This window comes from Corvus cornix, chromosome Z, assembly GCF_000738735.6.
Source record: "Corvus cornix cornix isolate S_Up_H32 chromosome Z, ASM73873v5, whole genome shotgun sequence".
In the NCBI taxonomy this organism is placed as follows: Eukaryota; Metazoa; Chordata; class Aves; order Passeriformes; family Corvidae; genus Corvus; species Corvus cornix.
In genome coordinates, this window is record NC_046357.1 from 14,611,628 (window position 1) to 14,628,698 (window position 17,071).

General features: G+C 62.8%; 2 protein-coding genes across 3 annotated transcripts; one reads left to right on the plus strand and one right to left on the minus strand.

Moving 5' to 3' along the window:
* The first annotated feature begins 2,068 nt into the window (after positions 1-2,068).
* Positions 2,069-13,649, plus strand: NPR2 (natriuretic peptide receptor 2). 2 transcript variants are annotated; one of them, XM_039567469.1, is made up of 22 exons: positions 2,069-2,822; positions 7,679-7,878; positions 7,963-8,076; positions 8,347-8,482; positions 8,574-8,668; positions 8,756-8,888; positions 9,003-9,087; positions 9,174-9,294; positions 9,824-9,898; positions 10,061-10,138; positions 10,277-10,381; positions 10,645-10,716; positions 10,793-10,952; positions 11,026-11,181; positions 11,260-11,428; positions 11,538-11,687; positions 11,853-11,976; positions 12,099-12,167; positions 12,256-12,430; positions 12,517-12,615; positions 12,714-12,805; positions 12,974-13,649. In XM_039567469.1, exons 1-22 carry the CDS (start codon positions 2,099-2,101, stop codon positions 13,025-13,027), a joined length of 3,186 nt encoding a protein of 1,061 aa, XP_039423403.1. In that variant the 5' UTR covers positions 2,069-2,098; the 3' UTR covers positions 13,028-13,649. The 2 variants fall into 2 exon arrangements, with proteins under 2 accessions (XP_039423403.1, XP_039423404.1); XM_039567470.1 differs by having other exon boundaries at positions 11,541-11,687.
* A 591-nt stretch (positions 13,650-14,240) lies between these two features.
* SPAG8 (sperm associated antigen 8) lies at positions 14,241-16,718 on the minus strand. Its single transcript, XM_039567471.1, has 7 exons — positions 16,641-16,718; positions 15,825-16,254; positions 15,048-15,204; positions 14,912-14,957; positions 14,699-14,813; positions 14,522-14,584; positions 14,241-14,438 (listed from the first exon to the last, which is right to left on the minus strand). Exons 1-7 carry the CDS (start codon positions 16,703-16,705, stop codon positions 14,286-14,288), a joined length of 1,029 nt encoding a protein of 342 aa, XP_039423405.1. The 5' UTR covers positions 16,706-16,718; the 3' UTR covers positions 14,241-14,285.
* Positions 16,719-17,071: the final 353 nt, after the last annotated feature.

Below are 17,071 nucleotides of genomic sequence, written 5' to 3' on the forward strand. Positions count from 1 at the left end.
TCGTGGTGGGGACACCTGCAGTGTGAATGGTAGGGACAGTGAGAGGGACTGTGATTCCTGGCAACCCCAGAGGTGGAAGGACCCATGCTGGGGCACCCTGCGGTGCCATGCCCAGGGTGCTGCTCTGATCTCGTGGGTACCCCAAAATCCCGGGAGGGGACAGAGACGCCCTGTCCGCCTCTCAGCGCAGCATCCCTCAGGCATCTGAACTACACAGGACCTTGCAGGGGCCACCGTGCAGCCAGTGCGCTCCCCCTGTGCTCCCACCCGCAAGCATCCCACCCACACAGCTCTGAGCCGTGGGGCAGGGGCTGGCACCACCCCCAACGCCCCCCTCCAGTCTCTATCGCCCCCACCCCCGCCCGATGGGAGCAGGCAGCAGGCTGGGAATCCCAGGAATGCACCATAGGCATGCTGCCCTCGCCGAGCCCCCCTTGTCCCACCGAGGCGCCCTGCAAACAAACGCACGGCACGTCTGTGTCCCCCCGGGCCGGGGGGTCCCTCCATGGCAGCCCATGACATCCCTTAGGTCCTTCCCAAATCCCCGGGAGGACCAGCAGCCCCGCTCTGCCCGCGTTATCCCGGCCCCACGGTGTCTTGGGGGCTTGTGCAAGGCTCATCTCCCCATAGCCAGACCTTGCACACCGAGCGCTCCCCTGTTCTCCCCTCAAAGGCGTCCACCCTCCTACCCCACCCCCCCACAGGCCAATGTCCCATAGCACAGGGGCTGGACCCCCAAAACCTGCAGTGGTGACGTGCCCGTTGCATCCAGCCCCTGCCGTCCCCTGCCCTCCTCTTCCCCTGCCCCGTCAGGTCTTGTGTCGGCCGGGTCCCTGTGGTACGGGTCCCAGCGTACCCTCCATTATTGGGGGGACACACTGAGTTCCAGGGAAGTCTGGATCCTCAGGGCATCCCAGTTCTCAGGGTCCAACTCCCCAGGTGCCTCCCTGCCTCCCAAATCCCCGAGGACCTCTCCAACCTCCTCCCCTTCCCCAAGGGGAGACACCCACGCCCAAGGCACTGGAAGTCCCCACGAAGGAGGCACACAGATCCCGGGCAGCCCCTCCTCAGAGCCTGATTCCTCTTGTATCCCACAGCCTAAGACCTCCCAAAAATCCCTTGTGAGGACACCCACACCCAGCATATATCCCCTCCCCTTTCAGCGGGCTGTACCCCACAGCCGTGTATCCCTTCACATCCTCGCACCCCTCCCCATGGTACCCCTTTGCCCCATCACACACATCCCCTGCACCCCACTGACTTCCCCAAACCCTGGGGACCCCCAGCATGAGACATCTCCCCAGTCCCTACTCAGTGGCGGACCCTAGAGCCTGGGTGCTCCCTCACTGCACCTCTCCGAACCCAGGTACTTTCTCAATCCCCCACCCACTGGGGACACTCCAAACCCTAATGCTCCCTCCCCAGTTCCCCTCACGGACCCCCTAGATCCCACGTACCCCCTCCTCAATCCCTGACCACTGGGAGCCGCCGGCTCTGAGGACTTCCGTCCTTTAATCCTCCCGAGGGGGACCCCCGAGCCCGTCCCCAACCCCTCCATCCAGAAGCCGAGCAGCCCAGTCCCTGCCTCAAACCGGTGCCCTCTTCTCCAATTCCCCTTCACCGCACCTCAGCAGAATCCAAGTACACCTCCCTCGGTTCCCCACCCACTGGGGACACCCCGAACGCGGATGCCCCTCCCTACCTCCCCTCCTGGATCCCCGAAAACACAGGCACCCCCTCCTCAATTCCTGCTTGCTAGGGGCCGCCGGACGTGGGGACCGCTCTCCCCTAAGCCCCCGCTGTGGTACCCCACAGCACTTCGCCAACCTGGAAGCCAGAGACGGCGAGCACCCCGCCACCCCCCACCACCCAACCAGCGCCCCCCTCCCGCTAGCCCCACCCCGGCCCCCCCTCTCCGGGGACACCGCCCCCCGCCCCGCCCGCGGTGCCGCCCATCCCGCGTGCCCGTCCGGCCGGGCGGGGACCGGCGGCGCCGCCCCCCCGGGGAGGGCGGTCGGGTGGCGGTCGGCGGGGCGGGGGCGCGGCGGGGGCGCCGGAGCGGCGGGCGGCGGCCGGGGCGGAGGAGCCAGCGCGGCCCATGGCTCCGCCGCTGCCGCTGCCGCTGCTGGCGCTGCTGCTGCTGCCGGTACCGACGGGCGCGGGGCGGCGGGCGGCGACCCCCGAGGGGGCGCCCGCCAACTTGACGGTGGCGGTGGTGCTGCCGGAGCGCAACGTGAGCTACGCGTGGGCTTGGCCGCGCGTGGGTCCGGCGCTGAGCCTGGCGCTGGAAGCGCTGGAGCGGGGCGAGCCGCCCCTGCTGCCGCGGCCCTTCTCGGTGCGCGTCGAGTTCATGAGCTCGGAGCTGGAGGGCGCCTGCTCCGAGTACGTGGCACCGCTCAACGCCGTGGACCTGAAGCTCTACCACGACCCCGACGTGCTGTTCGGGCCGGGCTGCGTGTACCCCGCCGCGTCCGTGGGGCGCTTCGCCTCTCACTGGCGGCTGCCCCTCATCACCGGCGGGGCGGTGGCCGCGGGTTTCAGCCGCAAACGGGAGCACTACAGCACGACGGTGCGCACCGGGCCCTCGGCACCCAAACTGGGCGCCTTCGTCTCCCACCTCCACGCGCACTTCAACTGGAGCGCCCGCGCCGTGCTCCTCTACGTGGACCGCAAGACCGACGACCGACCCTACTACTTCACCGTCGAGGGTGTCTACCAGGAGCTGCAGGATGGCAACAACCTCACCGTCACCGTCCACATCTACTCCCCCGAGGAGGGCGGCCCCCACACCGCCGTCCACTTCATCAAAGCCAACGGGCGCGGTGCGTGGGGTGGCGCGGCGTGGGGTGGGGGGGGGCACGATGACCACGGGTGGGATGGGGCTGAGGGCCCGGGGAGCGGGGGCGGTGGTGTGGGGTGGGAGGTGGAAGGGAAAGCAGAGGGGGCTCCCCTCGGGAGATCTGCGTAGGGCTCCGAGGGGGGAGGCAGTATCCTCCGCGGGGCACAGCGAGGGGCTGAGGGTGCGGTGGGATCCGTGTGGGGGTCGGGGGTGACCATTGGACCCGTCTGGGACACAGCAGGGGGAAGGACGGGGTGCAGCAAGGGGTTCTGTGGACAACTCGTAGGGTACAGCAAGGGGTTAAGGGAGCGGCAGGACCCATCTGGATCACAGAGAGGGGATGGGGATGCAGTGGGACCTCTACAGGACACAGCAAAGGACTGGGAGCACAGTGGGACACATGTGGGGCACAAAAAGGGACCGGGGCAGCAGTGGGACCTGTTTGGGGCACATCAAGGGGTTAGGGGGCAATGGAGATCCACACAGGGCACAGCAACTGTCAGAGAGGGCAGTGAGATACATATGGGGCGCAGCAAGAGGATGGGGATACAGTGTGATCATGTGGGGCGCAGCAACAGTCCAAGGAGACGCTGGCACCTTTGCGGGGCACCATGAGGGTGATGGGACACTGGGACCTGTGAAGGGTCGAGAGCAAAATGGCGCCCATGTGAGGCATGGCAAGGGACCAAGGATCTGCTGGGACTCACGTGGGGTCCAGCCGGGGGTGGGCAGAGTGAGACCTGTGGTGGGGCATGGCAAAGGGCCAGAGGAAGAGTGGAATAGACCCCTGTGGAGCACAAGGAGGGGCTGGAGGCACAGTGGGACCCGTGTGGGGCATGAGGATGGGCTGAGGGCACAGTGGGACCCATGTGGGGCACAGGGATGGGTGGGCAAAATGGGTTCTCTGTGGGGTGCAGTGAGACTTGAGCACATTTTCTCACAGTGGGGCTGGAAGAGCAGCGGGACCTGCACAGGAGGTGAGTTCACAGGTGACAAGACAGGACCTGAGCCCCCCGGGCCAAACCCTGTGCCAGTGGAGGGGCCAGAATGCAGCAGGAGGAGGGGGCATATTGTCTCTCTCCCAGGCCCCCAGCCTGGTCAACCTTTGCCAGCAAGAGCTGGGGCAGACCCCCACCTTCATGGAACACATGCTATGAAGGGTACCCTGTGGGGCCACCCCACCTTCTGTCTTAGCAGGATCGGGGTGACCCAGGCACGTCCTTGGAGGCCGAAGGTGATGGAGTGGATGTAGCTCTCTGAAGGATGCCATCAGCTGTGGTTACGTGCCCAGAGAACCACGGTGCCAACATACCTAGGTGGCTGTGCCATGGTCAGGCAGAGCCCCCCAGACTGGCACCTGGGTACCTGGGCTGTGCCTGTCCCTGCTGCACCCCTGGGATGGGGCTGTGATGGCCCCACCCTGCTGATGGAGGGATAAATCAATTTGGTGCCTTGCGAGTGCCCCAGGAGAGCAGCTATACTGGGAGCGGGAGGAAATGGAGGGGCTTACGGAGGCAGCTGGAGAGCAAGGGCAGCCTGATGCTCTTTCATTATTGATGAGCAGGGTGTATTGATCCCGGAGTCAGCCACTCCGCAGTGCTTCTTAATGGATTCTGAGATGCTGTGTCATTAGGAAGGACATCTAGCCGGGATAAGTGGAGCCAGATGGGCCAGCAGGACTCGTGTCCAAGGCTGGGCAGGACCAGGCTGCAGGGGGGAGGCGGGGTGTGGTGCTTTGGGGTGCTGGACTGGGTTCCCGTCAGGACTGAGGCCAGTGAAGCTGAGTCCGTGGAGTGAGCATTCTCTGGCTGCCCCTCTGGGGTGGAAGCTCCTGCATGTGCCATCACCAGCCGTGGTGTTTGGAGCTTCTTATGGGATGGGGGCAAAGGACTCTGCAGGGAGAAAGGCTGAAATCAGTGATTCCCATCAACATTTCCCTCTTCGTGCTGTAAATCACCCCAACAGGAATCAATCCCTCCTGGTGTGGGCAGGAGGTTGTGGTTGCTGGGGGAGAAGGCCAGGCATGGGCAGAGACCTGAGGGCTTTCTAAGCTGGGGTCGTAGTCGCAGAGTCGTGGAAAGGCTTGGGTTGGCAGGGACCTTAAATATCATTTAGTTCCATTCCCCCTGCCATGGGCAGAGATGTGGAGAGGGTCTGGGCCTCTCTGGCCACAGCTCAGAGATGGCGCCAGGGTGTGGGGCTGAGTGGAGCTGCGTGCTTGGCCCACGGGTATGGGTGCTCAGGCCAGCAAAGCTGGTGCTAGGTCCTTTCCTAACCCAAGTGTGTGGGGCAGGGAGTGGGGACCTGCAAGGCTGTCCCAGGGGTTGGGACCCCTGCATGGCATGGCGTGGAGAGGGAAGCAGGATCTTCAGCTGCATCCATGTCCATGCCCTGCAATAACATCACATATAACCCCTCTTGGCATCACCTTCCTTCTCCCAAGTCACGGGCAGGAGTTTGATAAACATTTCCTGGAGAAAGCTGCTTCCCTGCCCCCTGTGCATCCCTAACACTGGTGGTTCTTGACATTCACAGGTCTAATGAATGGGCACGAGGGGGGGTGGGATCGCCCCTCTCACCAAAGCCTGGGCGACGTGCAGGGGCCCACGTCTCTCCTGCCATTTGCAAAAGCACTGATATAATTAGAGCTGTGGTTGAGGGAATTACCGGAGCATCTGCCTGCAAAAAGCTCAGGTCCCCTGCCAGGGGAGGTGGCTGGGTGGTGCTGCTGGAGGGGAGTGCATTTGGTCCTCATCCTCGCACTCCCCCTGGGCATGGAACGGCACTTGGCTAGTGCGATGGTCTCTGCGCTGCAGTGCCCTGTGCTGGTGAGGCTGCTCAAAACTGGGATTTGCCGCCCGAACCCAGGATTTGCCCTCACTTTAGGGTTATCTTCCATCATACAGGGGTCAAGCAGTGTTCTGCCACCTCATCTGCATGCTCGTGGTCCTGCCCCTTCGCTGGGGCCTGGCACTCTGCCACCTACACCAGAGATGCCCCCTAAATAAATGTCAGGGTGCTGGATGCACTCCAGCCTTGCAGAACTTAATTCCCCTTGTCCTGGGTGATGCTGAGGCTGCATTTGGCCATTTGCTAGCCCCTGGGGGGGGCGTGAGCCCCCTAAGGCACTGCTGGCCATGCAGGAGGATGCCAGCTGGAGGCAGCTGCCTGCCTCAGGGAGACCCCCAAGCACTGACCCTTGCTTCTGCACAGCTCATGCGACCTGTCCCCGGGGAGCCGTCTGGGCGCCATCCATCCCCTTGCTTGGTGGCCTTTGACCAGGCAGGCTTTCGCTGCCGCCGCAGGGGCTGGCTGCCTGCAGTGTCCCACCATCTGCCACCAGCTGTTGTGGCTCCCCAGCCCCTGTGGCTCCCTTTTCTTGGCGCCTGCAGTGGGATGGGGAGGGTCCCATCTGTGTCCTTGGGGGGGACCCTTAGGCTCTGCATGTTGGGGAGGTGCTGAGCTGCCCATCCTGGATGAGAAATTGGGGGACAGTACATTTCTTGGGGCAGGACTAGCAAAGTGGGGAAGCCAAGAGTGTTTATTTGAAGTATTGCAGCATTCAGAGGGAACCATTTCAAACCCTGGAACAGGCTTTTGCTCACACACAGCCCACGGTGCTGCGATTTCCCTCTCCCCCGTGCCCAGGAGCAGCTCCCCACATTGCTGTGGATTCCCTGTGCCCAAGGTGGCTGTGCTGGGTCTCTTCTCCCACGTGTGGGCTTCCTCACTGCCCCCATGGGTGACCCTTCCAGCCCTGCTGCCCACATAGCGGGGTGCCTGTGTCGCTGGGTGCCTTCCAGCAGCAGAGACCCCTTCCCAGAGTGCGAGGCTTCCTTGCTGTCCCCAGCCCCCCCACTCCCCGGGTCCAGCCGGGGCGCTGGGCCCCATGCAGAAGAGCTGTGTGCCGGGGCCAGCGCCCAAGCGTGACATTCCTCCAGCACCCGCTGCCGCCGCCTCCTCCGTTGCTCAATCCCGGGTTCCCAGCCAGACTGGCTGGAGCGGGGGCCCTGGTTTTCCGGGGGGAGGGAGGAGGCAGTGTCAGGATCCTCAGCAAGGGCACGGAGGGCCCCTGCTCGGGGGGGTTCGGACACTCTATGGGGCCCGTCCCCACAGCCTGTGATGCCCTGTGCAAGCGGCGTGCCGGCCCCACACAGCGCTCGGGTTGACATCCCATGAGAGCTGACCGAGCCCCCAGAAGAGGGTGGGGGCAGGCGGGACAGCCCGACGGGGCCCGGGCACCCCCTTGCCGTGTGGGTCACACCGGCGAGATGCTCTGTTTCCAATTAGCGCCAGTGGCCGCCGAAGGTGCTGGAATCTGGGAACCTGTGCATTCCTGCCGCACGGACAGCCGGCCACGAACCCAAACATGGGTTTGTCCCATTCCACAGCTCGGGTTCCCCAGGGACCTCCGGTGCACGGCTCCAGTGCCTCTCCCAGCCCCCCGATTCCGTGGCTGGGGCTGGCATGGAGCAGCCGGGAAGCTGATGCAGGGGGGAGAGATCCCCTGGCTGGTTTTTGCTGTATCAGGGTGTGTGGGGTCGATGCCTGCAGCATCCACCTCATGATTTGCAGCAAGTTTTCCCCTGTTCTCCTCTTCCCCTTCAGCCCGAGGTGATTGATGAGGCAAGAGTGGGTCTGTGCCAGCAAGGGCTGTGGGTCTGGCTACGGGGCACAGGGAGGTGTGAGCCAAGCACTGCCCCATCTGCCTGCTCCATCCCCCCGCAGCCACCGAGTGCTCCCGGGGCTGCTCTGCCCCATCTGCCCCATTGCTGGCTGTGTGCCCGGGGCGCAGTGGGGTGTCCCTGCCTCCCTGAAGCCCCTGCTTCTCTCTGGCAGTGGTGTATCTCTGCGGGCCACCGGAGATGCTGCGGCAGATCATGCAGTTGGCGCAGCAGGAGAACCTCACCAATGGTGACTACGTCTTCTTCTACCTGGATGTCTTCGGGGAGAGCCTGCGGGGAGACTCTGCCCGTGACGCCTTCAAGCCCTGGCAGGAGAGCCCAGGCCAGGATGCAGGGCTGCGCGAGGCTTTCCAGGTGAGCTGGGCCCACCTGCCTGGGGACAGAAACCTCACCAGCCTGGCCCCACTGTGTGAACCAGAGTGCTGTGCTCGGTTGCAGATGGTGCTGGTGATCACCTACTATGAGCCCCAAAACCCCGAGTACCAGCATTTCCAAACCCAACTCATCCTGCGAGCTAAGCAGAAGTTTGGGGTGCAGCTCAACTACTCCCTGGTGAGTGAGTCCCCCTGCACGCTGGGGTGGTGGGGCCCCTTCTCATGGGTCTGAGGCACGTCACCAGGATGCAGAGGGTGGGACACAGCCACAGGTAGTGCCAGAGGGGTTATCCCTGGTGGGAACAGCCACAAGCACTGCCATCCCTGCAGGGTGCATGTTGTCCCCAGTGTGGTTATGGGGCCGTGGGTGGGTGCGTGGTCCTGCTGTGAAGGTTCTGGGGTGCTCCTGTGTGCGTGGCTGTGGGTGTGCTCAGATTCCCCCTGGCAGATGAACCTGGTGGCGGGATGTTTCTATGATGGGATGCTGCTGTACGCCATGGTGCTGAATGAGACTCTGCGCGAGGGCGGCTCCAAGAAAAACGCCACCCACATCATCGAGAAGATGCGGGACCGCAAGTTCCAGGGTAACACTGGGATGGGGGAAGCTGGGCTGTAGGTGCCGTGGGGGCAGTGGAACTCAGTCCCTGTCCCACCTGGGTCTTAATTCTCCCACAGGTGTGACAGGGCTTGTGAGCATGGACAGCAACAATGACCGAGACACTGACTTCAACCTATGGGCCATGAGCGACCCCAAGACCGGGCAGTATGAGGTGGGGGCCAGCACCAGGTTCCCTCTGGCTGGGGCTGGGGGATAGGATGGTGGGGGCTGGGGGTGGCCTTATCTCTCTTTTCCTCAGGTGGTGGGACACTACTCAGGTGTGGAGAAGCAAATCCACTGGCTGGGACGACCCATCCCCTGGGTGAAGGGGGCTCCCCCCTTGGACAACCCTCCCTGTGTCTTTGATGTGGATGACCCCTCCTGTGAAAAAAGTGGGTGTCCTGGGTCCCTACATCACTTGGACCCAAGAACCCTTCCCTATGAGTGCATTTCAGCCTGGCCATCATAGCCAGTTGGACCACCCTGACATCCTCTCCTGTCTGCAGCTCCCCTCTCCATGCTGGCCATCGTGGCTTTGGGCACTGGCCTCACCTTTGTCATGTTTGGTATCTCCAGCTTCCTCATCTTCAGGTCAGTCAGGACTGGGGGAACCTCTGTCTGGTGGGGGGACAGGCAGGGCAGGGCAGATGGGGGCCTGACCCCTCTGTGTCCCCCAGGAAGCTGATGCTGGAGAAGGAGCTTGCCAGCATGCTCTGGAGGATCCGCTGGGATGAGCTGCAGTTTGGAAGTCCTGAGCGGTACCACAAGGCAGCGGGCAGCCGGCTCACCTTGTCCCTGGTGAGAGGAGACATCCCTGGGGCACCACCCTGCCCCTGTGCTGCCTTCCCTCCCTGCACGACACCCACATGATTACCTCCCATGTAACAGCCCTCTGTTTCCTACAGAGCCACAGCCCCCCTGCATCTCTCCTTAGCACAGCTCTTGATCCTTACAGAGTTCTCCATCCCCAGTGGAGACACACTCCATTCATCCCTGGCATGACTTTCCATCCCCTGCAGAGCCACTATAGATCCATTCTCTACACAGCCCCCAATCCCCGATGCAGCACCATACTTCATCAAGCCCCTGTGTTGCCCTCCATTACCTACACAGACGTACCTTATCCATGTCCTACACTCCATGCAGTGCACCATGCCCCATCCCAGAGTCTTTGCCTTTGCTACAGAGCATACAGAGCTTATCCTGACCCTTTCGAGCCCATCCTGCACCATCCCCCACACATTCTTGGATGTCCCCGCCCTGCTACATTGCCGCAGGCCACCCCTCCACCCGAGGGTTCCTGTCTCTATTCCCCTCCTTCCCACAGCGTGGCTCCAGCTATGGCTCCCTGATGACCACCCATGGCAAGTACCAGATCTTCGCCAACACCGGCCACTTCAAGGTCAGTGCAGCAGGCAGGGAGCTGAGCCCTCCCCCTGAAATGCCCCAGCTCTGTTGTGCTCCCCCTTGGCTGCACCCCCATCCTGCAGGACGTTGGCACTTTCCTCCCCTTTGCAAATTTACCCAGTGGGCATTGACCTTTTCCCCTTCCCAAACACCCCAGGGCAACGTTGTGGCCATTAAGCACATCAACAAGAAGCGCATCGAGTTGACACGGCAGGTGCTCTTCGAGCTAAAACATGTAGGTTTGGGGTCTGGGCTGGGGTGGGCAGCCTGCTTGGGGGTGCAGGAACTGGTCCTGGGAGTGTGGGAGGGTCGTAGGATCAGTAGTTCATCCCCTTTGACCTCAAGACTGTCTTGGGTCCGCTTGCACCTGCAGATGCGGGACATCCAGTTCAACCACTTGACTCGCTTCATCGGGGCGTGCATCGACCCCCCCAACATCTGCATCATCACTGAGTACTGCCCACGAGGCAGCTTGCAGGTAGCAGGGCTTGGGGACACTGCGGGTGACACTTAGACATTCCTGGTGACCCAGTTGGGCTGGGCATTGTGGACAGGGCTGTGGATGCTGGTGGCCACCTGAGCCCTCCCTACAAGGCTCACAGCTGAGCTGTCCAAGCGGGTGTCAGAGGCCAGTGGAGGGGTGGGGGTGGGTGCTGCAGACCCCCACAGTTGGGCACTTGGTGAGGCTACTGTCACCATGCCCTGGGTGCTTGGTGGGGTCCACTCAATGTGCTACCTCAGGATGTCCTGGAGAACGAGAGCATCAACCTGGACTGGATGTTTCGCTACTCCCTCATCAATGACATTGTCAAGGTACCCAGCTGAGGGGTGCGAGGGGCTGGGGGAGGTGCCTGAGAGATACGAGCTTCACTGCATCCATCTGTCCCAGGGAATGGCCTTCCTGCACAACAGCATCATTGGTCATCACGGCAGCCTCAAGTCATCCAACTGCGTGGTGGACAGTCGCTTTGTGCTGAAGATCACCGACTACGGCCTGGCCAGCTTCCGCTCGCCCAGCGACAACGAGGACACGCATGCACTGTATGCCAGTGAGTGCCTGCCTGGGGGGACCAGGGGGATGGGGTGGCCTTGTCTCACTTCTCCATTGCTTTGTCCCACCAGAGAAGCTATGGACAGCCCCAGAGCTGCTGCAGAAGGGGCACCTGCCCACCCCAGGCATGCAGAAAGCTGATGTCTACAGCTTCGGCATCATCGTGCAGGAGGTCGCTCTGCGCAACGGCCCCTTCTACATCGAGGGCATGGACTTGAGCCCCAAAGGTGAGGGTGGGGGGACGTGTGTGGAGGTCTTGCCCCACCATGGAGATCTGGTGCTCACTGTTGGCCACGCCTCGGCAGAGATTGTGCAGAAGGTGCGTAACAGCCAGAAGCCCTTCTTCCGCCCGTCCATTGACATTGGGGTGCACACTGAGGAGCTGGCAGTGCTGATGGAACGCTGCTGGGCGCAGGAGCCGGCCGAGCGCCCTGACTTCAGTCAGATCAAGATCTTCATCCGTAGATTCAACAAGTGGGTGGTTGGTGTGCAGTGACAGTGGCCCTGGGTGGGAGTGGGGACAGCCATGGTGGTGGTGGTTGGGGGGCACCTCTTCCTGCAGTGCCAGCTGACTGCACCCCAGCAGGGAGGGAAGCACCAGCATCCTGGACAACCTGCTGTCACGCATGGAGCAGTATGCCAACAACCTGGAGAAGCTGGTGGAAGAGAGGACACAGGCCTACCTGGAGGAAAAGCGCAAGGCAGAGAACCTCCTCTACCAGATTCTGCCCCAGTGAGAGGGGGAGAGGGGGGGCGGGTGTGGGTCTGAGGGTTGACATGGGTTCAGCATGCACCCACTGCCATGCAAGCATGGGGTCCCTTCCCATGCTGGTGTGGGGCAAGGGTTGCAGGGGGAACAGGGGGTTTAGTGGTGATGGCTCACCACCATCCTTGCCAGCTCTGTGGCAGAGCAGCTGAAGCGTGGAGAGACAGTGCGGGCTGAGGCTTTCGACAGTGTCACCATCTACTTCAGTGACATAGTGGGCTTCACTGCCCTCTCGGCAGAGAGCACTCCCATGCAGGTGAGAGCAGGGCTTGGGGGGCAGCGCCTCTGTGGTGGGGGTCTCACACCCTGCCAGTGCCATCCCTGGAGTTGGGGGAACATACCCACTCCCAGCCGCCCACACACCCTTGTTCCATCCAGGTCGTGATGCTGCTGAATGATCTCTACACTTGCTTTGATGCCATCATCGACAATTTTGATGTCTACAAGGTGAGTGCGGTGGTGAGCAAGCACAGCCCCCCAAAGTGAGGCAGGCAGCAAGGAACCCAGGTTGGACCTGCTCCCCCTGCCCCCACAGGTGGAGACCATTGGGGATGCCTACATGGTGGTCTCGGGGCTGCCAGTGCGCAATGGGAAGCTGCATGCCCGTGAGATTGTCCGCATGGCCCTGGCCCTGCTTGAGGCTGTCAAAACCTTCAAGATCCGTCACCGTCCCAACGACCAGCTCCACCTGCGCATCGGCATACACACCGGTGAGCCCCCGTGCCACCCAGCTGGAGGGTGCTCGCCCACCCAGCCACCCACCCTGCAGCATCCCTGAGCACGTCTGTGCCTGCAGGTCCTGTGTGCGCCGGAGTGGTGGGTCTGAAGATGCCGCGGTACTGCCTCTTCGGGGACACGGTGAACACTGCGTCCCGCATGGAATCCAATGGCCAGGGTAAGCCATGGGGCTGGCAGCTGGGGTCCAGAGCCACAGGGTGTGTCCTGCTCCCACGGCACCCAGCCGTGTCTCTCTTGCCCCTCTGTGCTCCCCAGCCCTGAAGATCCATGTCTCATCTGCCACCAAAGAAGTCCTGGATGAGTTTGGCTGCTTTGAGCTGGAGCTGCGTGGGGATGTAGAGATGAAGGTGAGGGCACAGGGACGCCAGTGGGGTACCAGCCCTTCCTACCACAGGGGAATGTGATGGGGAGGTGGGTTGGGGCTGGGACCCCTTGTTGCCCTCAATGCAGGGGATGACACCCAAGAAGCAGTTCCAGGGGAAGGCAGGGTCTAAACTGCTCACCTCTGCCTCCAGGGCAAGGGAAAGATGCGGACATACTGGCTGCTGGGCGAGAGGAAAGACCCTTAAGTCATCTGAGCCCAGTGGCTGTGGCAGAGCCCCCAGCTCAATGAAGCCACCAGTGTTTTCCGGTGCCCCAGGATGCACCGGCACCCCCCTCCCATCACTGCATCCACCACCGCCTCTGCAGCCCCCCTGCTTCAGCAGGGCCTGGGCAAGGTGGGGCAGCGGCCACAGCACCGTCTGCCCTCCTCCATCAGCACCAGCAAAGCCCACCTTCCCACAGCCTCTGCTGGAGTGGGGTAACCAGCCCTGATCCAGCCTGAGGAACCTTGTATCCCCCCCACCCTCTGAGGTCTGCCACCCCTGCCCTCTCCCCTGTGGCTCAGCTGGCTCTGAGCTTCTCCGGGGCCTGGCTGCCCCACAGGGCACTTTGCCGTCTCTTTTCAGTACCTGGACCCCAGCAGAAGTTGTGCTCATGTCAACCCCTCCCTGGGGTGGGGGGAAATGGGGATTCCTGCCAAGACTGACTCCTTGGCCAGGTCAGGCTTCAATGCCGCAGCTCCCCCCCTCCCCAGTCTCCCCCTCTCCTGTATATAACCCCACCGGGTCATGTAAATACCCACCCTTCCTCCAGGTGTAAATATAGGACTCGCTGCAACTATTTTGTTGAAATACAAATTTCCCCAGATCCGTCTGTCCCATGACCTCTACCTCGCTCTGCCCCAGCATGCCAAGTGGGGAGGGAGGCCAGGGGGGACCGCAGTATGGAACTCAGCCTGGGCTGGGGACAGCTGCCTGAAACATCCGAAGAGATCGTATCCCGGGGGTCTGTCTGCGGCACAGGGCCGCGGTGTGGGCATGGGGAGCCAGTGCCGGGCGGTCGCAGCAGCGGCTGTTGAGGGCTTGGGCGGTGCTGGGAAGGCAGGGCTGCCGTGGCGGGGTTTGCTTTGGCGTGAGGGCTGCAGTGCGTTCCTCTGAGCTCATGCTCTGGCCGCCCCGCTGCCGCCTCTTACTGGAACACACCTGTGCCTGGGGACTGGAACAGCGGCTGCTGTCACCCGCTGCGTGCGCTGGGAGGGGACGTGTCCCAGGGGATGGGGCTGTGCCAGGGGCTTTCCCTCCATGCCCAAGGAGGAAGTCTTCGGGCTGCCACGTATTTTGGGTCAACAGGAAATTGCAATGGGGCTGAAACGTTTCCCATTTTGCTTCATGGTCCCATGGGATTTGAGATCCCAGGGACACAGTGCTCCCTCTCCAAACATCCAGCTTGAGGATGGCCTTGGGGTGGGCAAGGATGCTGGGACCACCTGTGTCCCCTTGTTTTTTATTGCTTGTGGGGCTGGAGCTGGCTGCTCAGGGGGTCGTAGGGGTCAGAGAGGTTGAAAGGCTCAGGATGCCCTAGGTACATGGTAATGGGAGTGGAGAAGGCTGCATTCTTCTTGAAGGGAATGTTTCTGCCGAAGAGGCTGGTGACACCCTGGAGAGGAGAGAATTGGAGAGGTCTCTGTCAGCAGCTGAGACCCCCAGGGTGCTGGCAGGGCAGGGTGGTGGGGGGCTTACCGGCTGTCCACGGGCTTGCTCCAGCCAGAAGCTGGTTGGCTGCTCCGTTAAGTAGTTGTGAGGCTGCAGTGGAAGCAAAATGTGGGTGGGGGGATGGCATGCTCGGCAGGACACGGGAGCCTCGTGGCCTCCCTGGAGGCTGCTGCAAGCTGAGGGGGGGATGTCTACTGCCTGTACCTGAGTGATGGGCTGGGGTGTGGACTGGAAGCCCATGGCACAGAAGTCCTGGTGCGTGGTGGAGACAGGTTCCATGCGCCTCGGGCGGGGATGGATTTCCTCCTCCGTCTCCTTACTGCAGTCAGAGCAGACCCCACACCCCTCAGCTCTGGGATCCTTGCCCCCCCAGGTCCCCTTCTCTGGGGTGGTCATCACGCAGGGATGCAGGCTTGCCTGTATTTCTCATAGAGCATGGATGCCAGTGTGGCCTTCCGCTGCCCTGCAGAGGGGAAGGTGCCATCAGCCTCACAGCTAAGATTCCCCTGCTGCCTTTTCGGGGTGCACGTGGCTTGGGGCGGTTCAGCCTCACCTTGCCCCAGCAGCAGGACCCTGGTAGGTGGGCAGTACTTCGGGGCAGAGCTGTCAGTGAGTGAGGACAGGAACTGGTGGATCGGTAGTCCATGGTAGCCACGCTGGAAGTCCTCACAGCCCAAATCCTTCCGAGAGTCCAGGGGGTCCACAAGTGTCTGGGGATGGACAGTGGGGGCTGTGGAAGGGGGCAGGAGCCAAGCTGCACTGCCCCATACCTGCTCCTGGCTTTTAGGCTTTTGATAGCCCCAGAGGCATAACCTGCAAAGAGGGGTTATGGTCTTTCTGGCCAGAAACCTGGCAAAGCCAGAGCAGGGACACAGCTTGGGCAAGGCTGACCTGCCTGGTGGAGGTCAGCCAGCCTTGTATGGCTGTCCCAAGCATCTGGGTGCACAGACTGCCCCTGGGCAAGCACTCTTACAGCACTTGAACAACCCAATGAGTCCCCAGGCTGTGGCACAGCTTGGCCCATCAGGTGCCCCCCAGCATGGCTTGCCCAAGCAGGCATCCCCACACCACTGTGATGGGCCACGATACACAGCTCCTGCTCCCCAGCAGCGAGATCCCAGCTCCCTTCTTGCCTTACTGTTACTCCCCACATGCCTGCCTGTGCCTTTTGTGCTATTGAGTTTCATCCCTTATCTATCCCGCTGGGCTGAAGGTCATCCGGGTGGCTATTTAAAGAGAGGGGTCTGCCCAGGAGCAGGGAGCTTCACAAGATCAGCATGTGGGACACGACGGGGCCAGCTTTGAGGGGCATTCTCCCTTATGGAGTTACCTCCTTCTGCCAGTCGTGGCTCACGCAGCTCCGCTGGGGCACCGACTGGCTGGGCTTCTCTGCAGGCGTGGGTGGGGTGGGGGGCAGCCCCAGCACTGCGGTGGTGGACTCCTTCTCGGGGTGAGTCCCCCACTTTCCAAGCCAAGGAGGCAGCTTTATCCCAGAGGGATCCTTCCCAGTCTCTGGGGATGGCACCGTGCTGGGCAGAACTGGTAGGGCCTCAGTAGGCAGCTCATCTGTGTCTGATACATCCTGGGGCGGCTCGGCTGTGCCTGACATCTCCTGGACCCTCCTGGCGGTGGTTGTCAGCGTCTCACTGTGGCACGGGAGCCTCTCCACAGGCACCTCGGGCACAGGCTGATAACCTCGGACCCTGCACGGTGGCCTGTCCCCATGCCATCTGGGAGCCACATGGCTTGTCAGAGTCCCCCTGCAGGTGGGAACAGACCCTGAAGAAAGGCAGCGGGGCACATCCCCCAATTCCAACCACATCCTCAGCCCCCACCACCACGGGCAGGGTCTTGACCCCGGGTCCTCTGTGTCACCCCCACACCGAGGCAAGGGACAAGGGATTTCTCTCCGTCTGGGGGACAGAAGCAGTGCCTGCTGCTGGGTCTGTCATCTGAAGGGGTCTCCCCCTCCCTAACTTCCTTTTGTCCCCTCGACCCCCAGAAGCAACACCATTCCCACCCTCATACCTGGGCTCTGCCCCCTCCCTGCTCCGACTTCCCCACAGGCCGGACCCACCATTTTCTCATTCCCCCCGGCCCCTAAGGCTCCACAGGCCCTGCCCCGACTCTCCCCACCCGGGGTTACCCCACGGGGTCTCGCTGCCCGCGGCCTGAGCCGCACCCCACGGCGCAGCCGCCTCCCCGCTCCATGGCGCATGCGCGCGGCGGGACGCGCCTCTCTCCGTGGAGACGGCGCACGGCGGCCGCGCGCCTGTGGGTGGAGCCGCGCGCGTGCGCGCCTCCCATTGGCGGAGAGCTGCGGAGGGGGCGTGGCCTTTGGCCGCAGTGGGCGTGGCAAGAGGGCGGGTGATCCGGGCAATGGGCGTGGTCTCTGCGGAGCGGGCGGGGCGGGGAGCGCTCGGCGTGAGGGGCTGCGCTGAGGGGGGACGGGGCTGTGTAGGGGACGGGGCGCGGGGGTGCAGGGACACGGAGGGACGGGGGTGCAGGGACGGGAGTGCGGAGGCTGGGAGTCTAGGGGGATGGGGGCGCCGGGCTGCAGGGCCACAGGGGTGCCCG

Excerpts from the sequence above, each read along its gene's own strand:
- SPAG8 (XM_039567471.1), bottom strand. The coding sequence starts at position 16,705 with ATGGAGCGGGGAGGCGGCTGCGCCGTGGGGTGCGGCTCAGGCCGCGGG. Across the intron at positions 16,255-16,640 it reads GGGCAGCGAGACCCCGTGGG|GGGGACTCTGACAAGCCATG; the intron begins GTAACCCCGGGT and ends TCCCACCTGCAG. Across the intron at positions 14,439-14,521 it reads AGCAAGCCCGTGGACAGCCG|GGTGTCACCAGCCTCTTCGG; the intron begins GTAAGCCCCCCA and ends TCTCCTCTCCAG.
- NPR2 (XM_039567469.1), top strand. The coding sequence starts at position 2,099 with ATGGCTCCGCCGCTGCCGCTGCCGCTGCTGGCGCTGCTGCTGCTGCCG. Across the intron at positions 10,717-10,792 it reads TCATCAATGACATTGTCAAG|GGAATGGCCTTCCTGCACAA; the intron begins GTACCCAGCTGA and ends CATCTGTCCCAG. Across the intron at positions 11,688-11,852 it reads CTCTACCAGATTCTGCCCCA|CTCTGTGGCAGAGCAGCTGA; the intron begins GTGAGAGGGGGA and ends CATCCTTGCCAG.